This window comes from Sciurus vulgaris, assembly GCF_902686455.1.
Source record: "Sciurus vulgaris genome assembly, chromosome: 5".
In the NCBI taxonomy this organism is placed as follows: Eukaryota; Metazoa; Chordata; class Mammalia; order Rodentia; family Sciuridae; genus Sciurus; species Sciurus vulgaris.
Genome location: NC_136465.1, coordinates 114774411 through 114790973, shown reverse-complemented (window position 1 = coordinate 114790973; position 16563 = coordinate 114774411). Strand labels below are relative to the sequence as shown.

Sequence of the window (16563 nt, the reverse complement as noted above, 5' to 3'; positions counted from 1 at the left end):
ATTTGGGACACCTTGTTTGGAAAGCCCAAGCCCCTGGGCAGAGGCCCTGCCCAGCTTCCTGATCAGTATGTCATGCAGTGTGATGCCGTCCCCTCCCAAAACCAGACTGTTCCTAGAACACTGACGTAGGGTGGGTGGCCCAGGATTCTGACAGCAAAGGAGTTGATTGTTCCCTGACAGCTTCAAACTTGTAGACCTGAGCAGAGAAATAACAGGCCAGAGAGGGGAGTTAAAAGTCAGCCCTGGGGCCAAGCAGAGGAGCCATTTAGACCATAATTGCAGGCAGCAGTGAGACATCCAGGAAGGTTCCACATTCCTGAGTTTATGAGTCCCCTGGCCCCTGCCCATCAGCACTAAGCCTGGTGTGGCCTGGTGGGCTCACCCAGAGTGAGCCCAAGGTGGATTTGGAGTGGGTGGGCTCAGTGTTCAGGACCAAGAGTAAAAATGATGAGAGGTACAATCTAGGAATGTGGAAAACACGTGTGCAGGCCAAAACACAAGACATTGAAGGACAGGGGAGGGAGCAGCCATGTGTCAAAAGAGAGACAAGTGTAAATGTGACGTCCGGAGGATGAAGATAAAGGGAAGAGAAGAAACCCTGAGCATAGCTGTTCAATCCCTGGTCCTCTATGTCCCCAGGGAAGGGCAAGTTAAGACCAGGGAAGGGAGCAGTAGAGGGACAGAAATTTTGAGTGAAGCTGCCTCTCGCCCGTGGACCTGACTCCTCTGCACATAACCTGGTCAGATCACCAGGTTCCAGTATTGGCCTAACGTTCACAAGCCAAGTGACTTTTGCAGGTTTCCTCATTACTCAGCTGCAGTTGCTTCAAGAATAAAAATACCTACTCCACAGTGATGTAGAAGGGTAAACAAGAACTCAGGTGTAAGGCAGCCACCCACAGAAGCTGCTAGAAAAGCGTGGGCCATCATCCTTGCCATCCAAGGATGAGTAGGAGAATCAAAGGAAATGATGCTTGTGGCAGACCTGCTACTTGCTATGGCAACAGACTGCATCCTCAATAAACAGAATTCTTTTTTATTAAGTGACCAGAATGGGCATAGTCAGGTTCTTGGATTCAGAGCCTGAGACCTGGGAACAGAGGCAGGAGCTGCAGACGAGAAGCAAGGGGAGTGCTGAAACGGGGTGGCGGGGGAGGGCTAGGAACCCAGGCCTGCCCCGGGCCGGAATCCCCAGGCCTGGTCCTGCCCTGGGTAGGGTGTTCCCCATGGTGATTAGCGGGGCAGGAAAATGGGCTGTGGCCAGACATGCCATTGGGGTGAACTCAACAGAGTGGTCTTTGATCTCCTCTGGCCAAGCCCAGTTCTTGAAAGGGATATAAGTCAAGGAGAGTCTGGGAGAGTCAGACTTTGAAGGCTCCTTGTTCATTTTGACTCCTCTACCCTCTGGCATTAGCTCCCACCATGACCCAACGGTCTTCTATCACCATCAAATCTGGGGGCACCCGGAACTTCAGTGCTTCCTCAGCCAGCCTCCTCCCGGCAGGCTGCCGGCCCAGCTTCAGCTCTGTCTCCATGTCCCAGAGCGGGAAGAGCTTCGGGGGTGGCTTTGGGGGTGGCTTTGGGGGTGGCTTCGGGACAAGGAGCCTCCACAGCTTTGGGGGAAGCAAGAGAATTTCCATCAGCGGGGGCTACCGCTCCAGCCGTAGCAGCTTTGGGGGTAATAGCTGTGGGCTGGGTGTTGGTGGCCTAGGGTACAGAATGGGGGGAGGCTTCGGTGGGTATGGAATGGGAGGTGGGATGATGGCTGGAGCTGGGGGCATCCACGAAGTCACCGTCAACCAGAGTCTTCTGACCCCTCTGCACCTGGAGATCGATCCCTCCCTCCAGCGGGTGCGCAAGGAGGAGCGGGAGCAGATCAAGACCCTCAACAACAAGTTCGCCTCCTTCATCGACAAGGTGAGAGACACGTGGGGTCCCCACCTGGAAAGCACTGCAGCCAGGGGATCTTAGCCTTCTGTTTTTTTCTGAAGTCAACTATGGCTTCTCAGGACCTGCAGTCCTAGGAATGAGCAGCCTGCTGATGGGGTGAGGTAGGGTGGTCTCCCACTTTGTTGAGCTGAGAGCAGAAGAAGGTCCCTCTCCAAACCCAAGAGCTCTCTGACCCACAGTGCTCTTCCGATGTACAGCAATCAAGTATCTGGCTTAAAATGAGCACAAGGGGAATGAATTTTGAGGGAAGTTGGTCAAATTTACAAGTTCATGGAAGTGAGCTGGGTCCCTTTCTCTTACCCAGCTGAGTCAGCACTTGTGTTTGCTGTGGCAGTAGGCATCTACCTGGTGACATTGATGTCTGCAAAGCCAAGTGGTCAGTGAGAGAACACTCAGAACATTTGGCAGGTGTCCTTTGGTAAGAGGAAATTTGTGACTTCAGCCTGAGTCCCACTCTGGGGTTCTAGAGACTTCCCAACTCTGGGAGAGAGCACCTGCATGACACCACCACCATCACACATGAACTGGCTGTTTTTACCTGGGAAAAACCAATTCAAGGATCTAGATCTCTCAGACCCATATCTGGGATCTGGAAGAAAGAATGCTGAGTTAAGAGGCAACCAGGTTCCAATATGGCTCTACGGCTACAAGAGTCACCAAATTCCTCAGGCTCGGGTTGGGTTGGACAGATGGATTCTAAGGTCCCTTTGCAGGTATGAAAAATGATGAGTGTCTCATGGTATGGACCAGACCACTGAGCACATAGACCTCACCAAGAGCATTGCCAAGGCACAGGTTCTTTAGCTTTGTCACCCACCTGTCCTGGGTTGTACTAATGGAGGTGAGAAGATCCTGGGTCTTGCTTTTCCCAGGTTCTTCTGGAGGGGATGTGGGGGACGAGAGCCTGGAACTAGGGAGGGGTTTGGAGCCAGGGTGTCCTCCTTCCTCCAACAACAGAAGAAGCTAGGAAGGATGCATTTGCTAATAACTCTCTATAAGGACACTGCCATCTTCAAAGCCATGGAGATACTGTTCCTTGATTCATTTCCGTTCCTCTCAGTGGAAGGGCTGTGTCAAGGGGAAGGGTGATGACTAGTTCCCAAGGCTGCTTCCCAGCCTAATCTAAGAAACCCAAATTAACAGCACAAGACCACAAAGAACTCAGGAAAGCACAGAGGAAGGGGCTTTCCCAAGGCCACATGGCTAGTGAGGGACATGACAGGAATTATGCTCCATCCCCACAGCACAACTCAAGAGAGACTACCTACTCGGAATTTGTGAAGTGTGCAGGCTAGTGAGCCTATATTCTTTTTTAAAATTTTTTATTCTAATTAGTCATACATGACAGTAGAATACATTTATATATTTTGATAGATCATGCATAAATGAAGAGTATAGATTCTGAGAAATCCTAACAGAAAGAAAATGGACAGATGGAATTTTCTGCCATAAACCTCCTACCTATGTAATAGGAATCAAAATCTCACCAGTGATATGATGATGGAGGGTTCTTTTCTTAAGTTAGCACACATGAGCATGATTTGTTGTGTTCAGGTGGCCTCCAGCCCCTCCCTACTTCTTCCCGCTACTTCTTCCTCCTCCCTATTTCTTCCTTACTTCTTCCCTCTCCAAATCAAACCACTTAGGACTTGCCTCCTAAGTCCACTGCAACAAAATCTTGACAGCCCAGGACCCTTGCAGGCAAGGAGGAAGAAGAGAAGAATGCCACCTGGACTCTGAGATCATGCAGAGACCCCCTGCACTGTTGGGGGTCCTATATCCCAGAGCATTCTGGGAAGCTACTGCATGGAAGCCCTCATGGTCTCTTACCTCTGGCTTCGGCAGGTGCGCTTCCTGGAGCAGCAGAACAAAGTCCTGGAAACCAAATGGAGCCTCCTGCAAGACCACAAGACCACCAGGGCTAATATTGAACCCATGTTTGAAGCCTACATCAACAACCTGAGGCGGCAGCTGGACTGCCTGGGAGGAGAGCGGGGGAGGTTAGAGATGGAGCTGAAGAGCATGCAGGACGTGGTGGAGGACTTCAAGAACAAGTGAGTGGAGGCTCGGCCAGCTCATGGGCCAGAGTCCTGCCCTGGGGCTCCGGCGAGACCAGAGACAGCAGAGAAAGAGACTCTGCTCTCCAGATATGCCCAGTCCAATAGGACGTGAGACACCCAGCTGGGGCATGGGGGTGGAATCAGAAATAGACACAAAAGTAGAATGAAAACTGGGTCAAGAATGTTGAGGTCTTAGGGAGGGGCTAGAGTTAGAGGCGACCTGAGTGACATGGGTAGGAAGGGCTGGACAGACACAACTCTGCCGGTGAGGAAAGTCAGACTCTGAGATGGCCACTGATTAACCCAGTATTATACAAAGTGGCAGCTTGTGAGGTAAGAGTTAAACCCAGAGACTCTCACCCGCACACTTGCTCAACTAAATCCCAGTAAGCTCCTTGACAGCACTCACACATTCATCCAGCCCTGGCCAAAAAGCTGAGGAACAGAGAAGAAAAGTGCATTTGCAGCCTTCTCTCAGGACTATCTGTACACACATGTGCACACACACACATACACACACTCACACATACACGTACCACACCACACACACACTAAGCATCATGGTATACTTATGCCCAGAAACATAAGTTTCTTATTTTTACTGTTTTTACTTCTTATTTTTCTTGCTCTAATTGATTTCTAATTATCTTGACCCAACCAAAATTAGTAACTTGATAATGAGTTTTGATTATTGTTTGTATAATATAGTAAGAGTTTAGGCTTTAGCCTAAGCAACTTGGTAGCCACTACCTGCATGTAACTGTTTTTTTTTTTAATTTATGCAATTTTGTCAATTATACCTCCAGAAAACTGGTCAGTGCTAGGCACATATTGACTGAACTTAATTTGATGTTGTTCATTTGGCAAAAGATCAAGTTCATATGCCAGACTTAAAATTTTTTAATGATCTGGCTCTACATTACTTCTATAAACAAAAACACAAAATAGCTATGTTAGGGTCAGAAACTTTGAACTTCAAATTTAAAATTCAAGTACGATCTTGTTTTTCCTCCTTATTTTAGTTTTTAAATCAGTGCTATTAATCTTATTGCCTGGATAAGAATCTTTCTGAGACTTCCCATGTCACATGTAACTATTTAGATTTATTAAATAAAATTTCGAATCCAATTCCTCATCACACTAGTGCGTTTTAAATGTCCCATCACCACACATTAATGGTTCCTACAAAGAACAAAGGCATACAGCATTTCCCTCATTGCAAAAGTTCTATACAACAGTGCTACAGAATCTAATCATTGGCACTTAAGTTGAATGATCTCAAGAAAACTGTTTAACCTCTCCAAGCCCCAGTTCATCTGTTACAGGGGTGGCAATAGTGCTCCACTTATAAGGGAGTTGATAGTATTAAATCAAAACTTGCATGGAAAGTACTTGGTAGGTGACCCAGTGCCTGCCACATAGTAAGTCGTTAAATGTTATCCATTTTGATTGTCTTTATGATTACGCATATGTGTGTGGTGATACAGACCCAGGTGAGAGAAGCAGGTGCAAGTGGATAATTTATAAGGCATGGGCAAACATGGGGTAGAGTGTTTTCATTCAAGAAGGCTTCCTGGAGGAGGAGGAGGAGGAGGAGGAGGAGGAGGAAGAGAAGGAGGAGGAGGAGGAGGAAGAGGAAACTGAAGCCGAAGGCACAGGAGGGATGTTGTGGGAGCTTTTGAAGAGCATGTTCCTGGTTAATAGCCAGGCAGTGTTCCTGTGGGATCCAGGTGGCCGGTGCAGCACAGGACTATGAGCTGGGAGACAATGAGGATGACAGTTGTATGGAGTCAGGCAGGTGAAGAAAAAAAATGTTCAGGTTTCAGAAAAAGGGCAACTCAAGGAAACAATAAGAAACACCAAATTGGTTTTCCCAGAGAACGTGGAAGAAGCACAGCACCAAAGTCTCAGTGGCAGGAAAGTGTGTGTTGCTCAGACCCTACTGAGCACCAGAGGCCATCTGAAAGCAGAGATTCTGGTAATGCACCTAGTATGTGTTCAGACTTTGTAGTTGCCAAAGATCAGAGACGTGCCAATCCATAGATGGGAAAGGATCTAGTAGTACAGCTGTCCAAGGTGACTCAGTGGCAGGCAGGGCAGCCAAGGGTCGAGCCCCAGCTGTCTAATGCAATTGATGCTTAGGAGGCTCAGGTGGGGAGTGGGTCACCTGGGGCAGAGGTGAAACTCCATTCTCAGAGATAGGTGAGCAGAAAAGCACCTCCACAGTCCCTGGGGGCAGGACAAGGTAGGTTGCTGCCTATGGGTAAACTCAAGACTGAGACAACTAGCAGAGGAGGGGGCTCAGTTAATCTGAAGATTCTGCGTCTGAGGTGTGGTTCAGGTGGCTGAGGATAGTGAGGGGACAGGAGAGCATGGTGGGATATGGAAACCAGGTCAGAGCCCAGGAGTTACAGGCCTCTTGCTGCTCTCTCCAATCTTCCCCTCACTGCCTCTGTTCGTGTTAGGGTGAACCCACTAAAAAATAAAATAAGAAAGCTTTCCTGCTCCACTGAGAACCCAAGTACTCTAAGGAACAAAGCTATGGGAATGAGGGATGGTTCTATTCTATTGTCATTTTGATTTGGGTCTTATCATGCGTTGGGAGCAGTGTTTGACTGGGGACTTAGGGGCATATGTGTCCTGGAGAGCTATGCCGCAGTAGAACATTGTCCATGTCTTCCCTGGGGACCCGTCCCCAGAGCCCTCCTCCACCCACTGCCCCTTTTCTACCCTTCCCACAGGTATGAGGAGGAAATCAACAGGCGAACGGCAGCAGAGAATGAGTTTGTGGTGCTCAAGAAGGTGAGGGCACAGACAGCCAGGTTGGGAGACAGGGCAGTACAGGGGTCAGGTCACAGAGGTCTGGGCCTTTCTGCTTGATGGGACTGTCAGAAGGAGAAGAGAAACTGCCAGCGGCTGAGTTGGAGGGGGAACAGAGCAGCAGCTAGAAGGTGGGAACAGGCAGAAATGTGGGGAGGTGGGAAGCTGGGTGGGCTTTGGTGGGAAGCTTGGGGAACCCAGAGTCAGTGGGAGCCCAAGGACCCAGGATGGGCACCATAGAAGACCTTCCCCATGGTATTCGCGAACGATCAGAAAGATATCCCTGAGGACTCTGGTCCTCCTATGGTACGGATCTTCCTCCTCCTCCAAACTCTACTCCACCGCTAGGAATAGAGACAGGCTTCCCCTCAGGAGCTGAGGCTACCCTTCTAGCTCATGGCCAGAGGCAGCTGGCTGACCCAAGAAGGGTGGGCCCAAGGTGATAGCATGTTCTGTGCCCAGGATGTGGACGCTGCCTACATGAACAAGGTGGAGCTAGAGGCCAAGGTGGATGCCCTGATGGATGAGATCAACTTCCTGAGGGCTTTCTTTGAGGCGGTAAGAGGATCCAGTGTTCCCCCAACCTCTGGAAGGGCTGGTGACTGGGGGCCTCAGATGGGACAGGGGCTGCTGACTCTTTTCCTGACCTTCTGCCATAGTCCCTCTCTCCATCTATGGGGTGTAATTAATGAGGCCAAATGCAGCTTCCCCTACAAGGGAGAAAATGAGGTTCCCCAGAGCAGCTAGAAGGTGAGGAGAGGCGGAAAATTCAGCCTTGACCACTTGGACCAACCATGTTCCATTGGGCAAACAAAAGAATGGACTTCCTGTCATTGAAATGCCCATAGTTCCCACAGAACCACTCAAGCAACCTGGTTCCCCAGCCCAGCCCAGCCCAGCCCAGCCCAGCCCAGCCCAATCCTACCCAACCCTACCTGCTGCTCTTCCTAGAGCTACTACTGCAGGATGGTGCAATTATGCAAATCAAGCAGCAATTAGCAAGCCTGCAGGTGCTTCTGGAAGCCTGCAACACAATTGCCTGCTTCTCCTGAAGACATGTTTTTGTTGAGCACCTCTATTCAAGGATACTCTTCTCAGATACTTACCACAAGGAGGGTACTGAGCAAACACATGGAGCCCCTAGGTCCTTAGGTCTTACCTTACAGTTAGGGAGTCAGGCAATGAAGATATAATGAAATAACTACCATTTCAGACATGATGGGGACAATGAAGAAAAATGGCAATAGGAAGCCATAGAAGGTAGGGAGTGTGTGAGATTTAACAAGAAATCTGAAGGAACTGAAGATGTGAGCCAGAAAGACACGGGAAGGTGGATGGTGTCCCAGCCACAGGGATCTGGAAGGACAAATTCCCCCAGGCAGGGTCCAGCATAGCTAGAGCAGAGTGAAGAGGTGGGACAGCAGTGTCAAGGTGGGGGCGTGAGGTGAATTGTGTACCCCAGGTGGGTCTCCATGTGGGACAGTTGATTGATATCCATAGGGTCAGCTGTTTGGCACCCACCAGCAGCCTGACAAGTTGTTCCAGGACCAGAAGTGTCAACTCCAAGGCTAGGTGCTTTCAGTGACCATCTCACAGCTTGTATGAGACAAAAAGGTGTCCTTTGCTCTGCTTATTCTCTTCATTGTGGCAACCGGTGTAGTGCTGGCTCCTACTTCTGAGCTGGCTCCTTGCCCAGCAAGCCCATGGGCTGAAATCCCCAGTGAGGTCAGGGAGCAAGAGAAACTATACAGAAAAAAAAATTACAGCATTAGAACAGCAAAACAGCACTTTGCTGAAACAGAAAATTATGAACCAACTGATAATAAAGAGAATAAAGGAGTATTTTGGCTTAGATTTATACTTTGTACCAGCAATTCTTAGATTCCAAAGCATCAGAATCTTCTAGAGCCTTGTTAACATACCAGCTTGGACTGAGGATGTCTGGGAAATGGAACAAGGCACTCCCATCCTGTTCCCAGGTGGGTGAAGCTGATGCTGTCCACTTGAAGTCTCATGTGGAGAACCACTGCTTTGGGTGATTCTGAAAAGAGAACACTAGCAAATTAATTGTGGGCTTACTGCTCAAAAAATATCTTCTATGGATATTACTGAGCCCTCACAGAAGTCTTGCAGGGCCAGTATTGTGATGAGCTTCTCTGAGATCCAGAGATGCTATCTAAACCTGCTCTGCAGAGCCAGACTTGGATTTCTCAGTCTGGTGCTCTTCCTACTAATCCAAGCTAATTTCCATTTCCCATCCCTTAGGAGCAAAATTGGGAAACAGAATGAGGACATAGCAGAGTTATCTGGCTCCTTCTGACTCAGTGTTCTTTCCCAAGATGATGTCTTTATGTGGTATGAAGGGCTGTGCTTTCTCAGAACACTGACACTCATAACAAGGTGTGCTCCCTCCGCAATGGGAGTGGTTTCTGGAGATTTCTGGCTAGAGTTACCTGTGCTGCTGCTCCCCTGTCCAGATGAGCTGATGATAAAGATGTAAACTCCCTAATGTCCTTCCCAAGTTTTGAAACCTTCCAGAGCTAAGCAGGGAACATGACCCCAAAATACAAAACCCTCCATGCCAGGGTCTGCCTCCAGACATACAAACACGCATGTGAATGCCCTGCCTCAGCTCTCCCCTTTGAACCCAATCACAGGAGCTGGCTCAGCTTCAGGCTCAGATCTCTGAGACCTCTGTGGTCTTGTCCATGGACAACAACCGCAGCCTGAACCTGGACAGCATCATCGCCGAGGTCAAGGCCCAGTATGAGGACATTGCTAATCGCAGTCGGGCAGAGGCGGAATCCTGGTACCAAACCAAGGTGAGCTATCAAGAGCAAGTCAATCAAACAAGCACAGAGAGCCACGGTTTCAAACACAAGTAAGATGAAAGTCTTGTCCTCTTAGATGTCCCAGTCTGGGTCAAAGGCATCTGAGTTCAGCTTGAGGCTCACCTTCTAATCTAACACCATTCTAGCACCCTCAGGAGCTGAGGAGTAGCCAGATGCAGGAAAAGAGGCAAAAGTCTCTCTGCTAGGACAGATGGACACACACCTCCAACACCTTGTATCAGAAAGCAGGCACAACTGGACAGTTTCAGCCATCAGTGCCAACAGGAGGATGAGGGGACAGGGTCTAACACCTCTCAGAAGAGGCTGGAGTATCCAGAGAAGAGAGGTGGAACTGCCTGGGTGGAGACACCGGGAGGTCACAGAGTGAGAATTTTCAGGGTGGACTGGACACTCTGAGCTGGGGGATCTTGAAGGACTATGGGCTGTGGTGTCAGGACAAACACCTGTGGAGGAGCTCTGGAAATAGAAAGGGCTGGGCATGTGGTGCTGCGTGTGGTAGGGAGTGGTGTGGAGTGGAGGGAGAAGGGAGAGCCTGGGCACACAGTCAGTGGTGGGGTGAAGCCTGTGGACACGGACAGTGAAGGGCTGGGAAGGGCGGGATTGGGGCAAAGCCAGGAGTCTCCAAGCAGCACAAAGAAAGCCTGTGGAGCCTGGGAGCCTCCAGCTTCTCTCCTGGACAGTCCTTCCTGTCCGCTGCACACATCCATTACTCAGGGCCGATTTCTCTTTCTGCCAGTATGAGGAGCTGCAGCGGTCAGCGGGCCGGCACGGGGATGACCTCCGCACCACCAAGATGGAGATCTCTGAGCTGAACCGGGCCATGCAGCGACTGCGCTCAGAGATTGATAACTTGAAGAAACAGGTCAGGCTTAGCTCCCAAACGTCATCCCATCCATGCCCCGCCTTAGGGTAGAGCTGCACCTGGGCCTAACTCAACCCATGCAGAGAAAATCTTCCTGGACCTGTGGCCTCCAGGAATAGAAATGTGTATCCACCTAGGACCTGTCCTTTCCTGTAGAATCTCAGATGGCCGCAGCTTGGCTTGCTTTACTAACCTCTTTCTGGGGAAATGGAACACTGAAAGGGGCTTCAGAAACCCATTTTCTCCATCCTGATGAGGTTCAAATTATCCGAGGAGGGCAGAGAGCAATCCAGTTCCAGCCTCCCTTACATTAAATCCATTTCAGGGGATCCTTCCATACTTTTAAAATTTTTTTTTAGTCATCAATGGACCTTTATTTTATATAGTTATATGTGGTACTAAGGATGAAACCCAGTGCCTCACACATGCTAGACAAGTCCTCTACCACTGAGCCACAACTGCAGCCCCCATATTTTTATCCTGAAGTCCACCTCTGACTACATTCTCTGTAAATAGTGTCATAATCTCCTACCTCCCGCTGGCAGTGCGCCACACTCCAGGCCGCCATTGCGGATGCGGAGCAGCGTGGGGAGCTGGCCCTCAAGGATGCCAAGAGCAAGCTGGCAGAGCTGGAGGACGCCCTGCAGAAGGCCAAGCAGGACATGGCCAGGCAGCTCCGAGAATACCAGGAGCTCATGAATGTCAAGTTGGCCCTGGACATCGAGATTGCCACCTACCGCAAGCTGCTGGAGGGCGAGGAGTGCAGGTGGGCCACTTTCTGCTCCCTCCATGGCCACCAGAGCATGATCATTATGCCACAGAAGCTGCATGAACCCCACAATGTCAGGCTCCCAGAGAGAAATTCCACGCAACTGCTCCTTTAAAGGCACCCTGCAGCTACAGCCAGTGCCACAGCTCCTGCTGGACCCAGGGCAGCGGTCAGAGCCAAAGGTGTCAGAAAGAGGTGCTCATGACCATCTGGAAGTCCCTAAGCAGGCCATTTCCACCCAGAGCCTATAGCAAACACAGCCGCACTCAGGACCAGCCTCAAGGGTCCCCTGTCTCCCCAGAGATGGCCTACAAGGTCATCATCCTACTCCACCTTTGGCAGGAGTCCCTGCCCACTCTAGATGTCCCCTTATATTTCCTTTAGCTTTCTAAAGTTAGAGTTGAGTAGAAATCTTTCTAAGACTCAAAATACAAAGAGTCCAGGGCTCTGTAACTTCTCAGCAATGAAATGTCCCTTTCTCTCCCCGCCTGCCACAGACTCACTGGAGAAGGCGTCGGATCTGTGAACATCTGTGAGTAATTGTCTTGGGATGACAGAAAAGGGGGCGGGGGGCAAAATGGGTGCTACCTGCATCACTAATTAGGATTTGGTGCCTGGAAAATGAACACCCTGGGGCATGGATGTCTTTAAGACCCTCTTAGGGGCTCTGTAGAGACCTCTCTCTTCTTTGGCCCTTCCTCCCAGTGAGGTCAAGAGAACTCAGAACTGGAACATTCCATGTCCCTAAGGAAGTTATTAGAGTGATGCTCAGACTTTCTCCTCACTCTGGGATAATCTCCCTAGGAACAGTAGGTGACCCTGCACTCCCTGAGCTGGTTGCAGTGGGTCACAAGTCCGCAGGAATATGACCCCAGCCCGGCCCCAGAGGATCCCATTATGGGACTGAACTGCTCAAGTAGTGATGGGTCCCTCGTTCAAAGGCCTGATTTCTCAGCTACTCCAAAACTAACACAATAAGTGACTGTGAAGCAGGTTCAAGGAAAAGACTTTTATTTAGATCTAAGCACTTTAATTGGACAAGTCGAACAGTGACTGGCCTGGTTTGGCCTGGACTCACAGGAGGGAGACGGGAGGAATCACTTCACAGAGTGACATCCCCCACCCCAGGGCTAAGGGGACAAGGAAAAGTTCGGCATCCTGTGTGGTGAGTCCTGGTCATGGAAGTAAAGGGCCCTCAGGCCCCCATGAGTCAGAACACCTGGGAACCTAGGAGAGAGCCTGTAACCAACTGGAGGTGGAGCGCTTCACAGGGAGAAGTCAGCTCTGAAAGGGACGGTGGGAGCAAAGGCTCGGGATGCTCAATAAAGGCAGGAGGCTGCCTCCCGAGGGAGCGAGTCCCTGTCACCATATGCATTGGCATAGGCACAGAAGGGCTGTCTCTCAGTCATGCAGTCAAGGGGACTCCAATTCCAGAGGGGCTTGTGGAGGTGGCCCGTCCCACAACATGGGAGTCTGCGGTTCTCGCCTTGACAGCCTCTTGGTAGAGAAGAGGAACACAGGGCAGGAGCCTAAAGTCTTTTTCTGGCAGTCATGACCTTGGTCAAGGCATTTGATCTCTCTGCCCCTCACCTCACCTGTTCTCTATAAAAGGGGGTCATTGTAACGATGCCCTTTCAGGCCTGTTGAGATTAGCAAGGTCACAATCATGAAAATGCTTTGAAAAATGTGAAGCCTGGTAGGTGCTCATACTGAGGCAGCCAGTGATAGGACAGAGCGTCCATGCCCACCCTGCCTCACTCTGAGTACTGTTCCTGAGGCTCCCAGGGGGAGAGTGTTGCCTGGAGCAAGGCACTGTGGGAGGAGCAGGCCTGGGCATGAAACCTGATCCCAGAGGGCCATCTTGGGAAGATGGAAGAACCTGCCAGTATGCCTGTCTTTCCTCCACAGCTGTGGTCTCTTCCTCTGGAGGCTCAGGCTACAGTGGGGGTGGCGGCCTGTGCATGGGCGGGGGCGGCTACAGCAGCAGCCTTAGCTACGGTGGCAGTGGCGGGAGCAGCGGCTTCAGCTCCACCAGCGGCCGCAGCGTCAGTGGCAGCAGCTCCAGCATGCGCATCATCTCCAAGACATCATCTTCGTCATCCACCAAGAAGAGCTACAGGAGCTAAGGCGCCCACCTGTGCTGGCCACCAGCCCCAAGGCCCCAGCTCCAGCCCTCAGGCCTGATGCTTTGCCCACACCCCATGCTCACATCCACAGCAGCAGGCAGGGGAGTGGCAAGTGGCTGACCAATTTAAAGGTCACCTTGTCCATCCCTCTGCCTCTGACAGGCCCTACAGAGCCATCCCATCCATCCTGGTCTCAGAGCCCTCCAGGGTCCATTCCAGCCCCCACTGACTCAACTGCTCTGGGCCAACACCTGGGCTGGGATTTTGCTCTTAAGCAATTTCCAGAATAGGGGGTGTCATAGGATCTTCTTCCTCCTGTCTGACCAGCTCCACTACAATCACAAGATGATTCCTCTTGCTCTGTCCTTCATGGGGACCTTAGAACTGACCCAAAGAAATCAAGGGCTATATAGGCCAGAGTTTACACATAGGTTGTTTCTCCCTGCAGATGATACTTGTCCTGTTGGGCCCTCAGACCAGGAATATATTTGCAAACCCTGCCACACATATTGCCTCTTCTCTTCCTTTTATTCTGTCTCTGTCCGGGCCCTCAATCAAGTCCCCCAGCAACTTCCGCCAGTAGAATATTTGAATGAGGAATCAATACCCCTCAAAATAGTACCAACTAGTTATTATTCATACTAGAATGGGAAAAAAAATTGTATCAAGAACCTGAGTCCTCCTTGGCCTGCAGCTGCACTGAATGAGTGTATAGCCACATTCCTTCCATATCTGCCTCATGGCAGCTGATATTAGAAGGCTGTCCCTGAACAGAAAGGTCCTGGTGATGAGAGAGTGGGAGGCAGGCACTCAGCCCAAAATGCCTGCAGAATACACCAGAAAAAGGAATCAATTTGGCTGTATGGAGAAATCGCACAGTGAGAGTCCTGCAAAGCAATGTTCCAGCCTTTCCGCCTTTCCCTTATGCTAACCAGCTATTTCTTCTGGAAACTTCTCTCTCCTTTTTACCTTGCCTTTCCACCTACTTGTTTGCCCTTGTCTTCATGGCCCCTGTGTGTTCTAGCTTGCTGCTCAACCTCCCCTCCCCTCCCCTCTCTCAATTTCTCCCCTTTTATCCTTTCCCACCCTTCCCATTTGGCAACATATTTTCTGCTCTTTCCCCACCCACCTTTCTTTTCCTGCATCCCAACCTCTGAAAGGTCTCTGTGCTGTGTGGATTCCCCCGCCCCCAGCCCTGGCAAGAACAAAGCTCTCTAAGACAGTACCCCAAACTCTCTGCCCTGCAGGGAAGAACCGAGGTTGTAAACTTGGAGGAGAGACAAATCCTGACTTTGGAGTCTCCCCTCCCTCTGAGGAGACATGATTCCAGACCCTCCAAGGAAGCAGAGGGAAGATGCAGGGGAGCAGGGTGAGGGGCTGAACTGAGGTCTTTTTGAAATTGGCCTTCATAGGCAATTTCCCTGTTTTGTCGGAAGAGTTGTAAACCCTCAAACACCCACCATGAATTCAAAACCAGAACCAATCGAAAGGCAAGGAGGTTGCCTGCCACTCTGCCACCACACAGACCAAATTCATAGCTCCAGAAAACAAGTTAAAACTTCTGAGCTCCCTGCTCCCCTACCGCTTGCCATTTTCCTAAAATTGCTTCAATAAAATGTCACTGAGCACTCTAGGTCTTGACTGAGTCCATGTTATGTGTCATACCTGGAGGGCAGCCTCAGACCAGTGGGCTCTGGAGCACATGCCTTCTGCCCACCATGATTGCAATGAACCATCCTACCCTCTGCCCCTGAGCTCTGGTCCTGGGCTTCTGGAGCCCGGCACTGTCACTGAGACTACCATTGGGTCTGGGTACCGTGGGGGAGCTCCACTGTGTTCACATCATCCCAGTGAGTTCCGTCCTCGCCTCCTACAACGTGAGTCTTCCAGAACTCTTAGCAGCCCCAGCTCCATGAACACCATCTCCTGGGCCCACCAGGGCAGTGAGACTCTCCTTCCCAGCCCATCCCACTCTCCACCTCCCACCATTACCCAGGCCTCCCATGACACACCTCACTCCAAGACCCGAAGTCAAGACTACTGAAAAAGGGACAGTATGAAATGCACGATCAGACTGACAATTTTCAAGACACCGAAATGTTTAAGTTCTAGGCTCCTAATCTACAGGCGAGGAAGCTGAAGCATGCAGGTTCCCCATTCCTAACCCAGGCCTCTGTTCTTCAGAGCAGCTGAGCCTGGTGAGGTCAGGAGGAACAGGGTCCAACCCAGCCTTCCCACCGCCAAGATGGGTGACAGGGACACAACCCTTCACTCTGCTCCTCACTGTCCTTGTCCGTAAGGTGGTTGCTGCAGCAAGGTGTTGTCCTGGAAGTAATGAGATAAAGGATGGGAAGAGCTCAGAGTGACCCAGCACATAGTAAACCCATTCAATGTCACTATTATTATCAATGACTTGATTGTGACCTGGAAAAAAAAGTCTCAGCATGGAAGGGCAAGACCAGGTGGCCGAAGCAGAGTTTGCACTGCTGAGATGGATGAAAGAAGAGGAAAGAAAATGGAGTGGCCACAGGCCTCTCCAAGAAACTGCGGCCGTGCCCTGGTGCTGAGAAGACAGCCTGACCCACATCCACCTGGAACATTCTTTAGGGCAGGCACTGTCTGAAGAGAGGTGCTCAAGCCACAGCAGGCTTTATCTACCTCCAGGTGGCAACACAGAACCCCAGACCAATGCTGAAACCATGCTTGGGGACCCACAGTGTTGGAGAAATCATCCCTTCCTGTCTCCTCCTCAAACTCCTCTTGAGTTCCCTACAGCAGTTTTTGACAAACGGGCTCTGGAGAGAAGTGACCCAGGGCTGGGGCAGGGATAGCCGCAACAGAGCCAGAGCCCTGCCTGTCCTGAGGAGGGGGAAGGTCCGGCAAGGCTCCCCCTACCCCAAAAGCCTACCTTCCTAGTAACTCCTGGGGTTGCCTCAAGCCCATGGAGGGCACTGGGATCTGCAGGCTCCATGGGAGACAGAGATATCCCTGGGCAAATAGAGCATCCCCAATGTGTTGGATCCGCCCTCGAATCCCAGGGAAGTCAGGGTGTACCTTTCATGGCCGTCCCCTGCCCGCCTATGAAATGATGTGGCTGAGCCACTGATTACAGCAGGCATATCTG

At 50.7% G+C, this 16563-nt stretch overlaps 1 protein-coding gene across 1 annotated transcript; it reads left to right on the top strand.

Moving 5' to 3' along the window:
• Positions 1-1422: 1422 nt before the first annotated feature.
• LOC306661741 (keratin, type II cytoskeletal 5-like) lies at positions 1423-14515 on the top strand (the record flags this gene model as incomplete). The annotated part of the gene is made up of 9 exons (XM_079140897.1): positions 1423-1917; positions 3796-4004; positions 6752-6812; positions 7293-7388; positions 9488-9652; positions 10419-10544; positions 11090-11310; positions 11811-11845; positions 13222-14515. 9 exons carry the CDS (start codon positions 1423-1425, stop codon positions 13437-13439), a joined length of 1626 nt encoding a protein of 541 aa, XP_078997023.1. The 3' UTR covers positions 13440-14515.
• Between the last annotated feature and the right edge of the window lie 2048 nt (positions 14516-16563).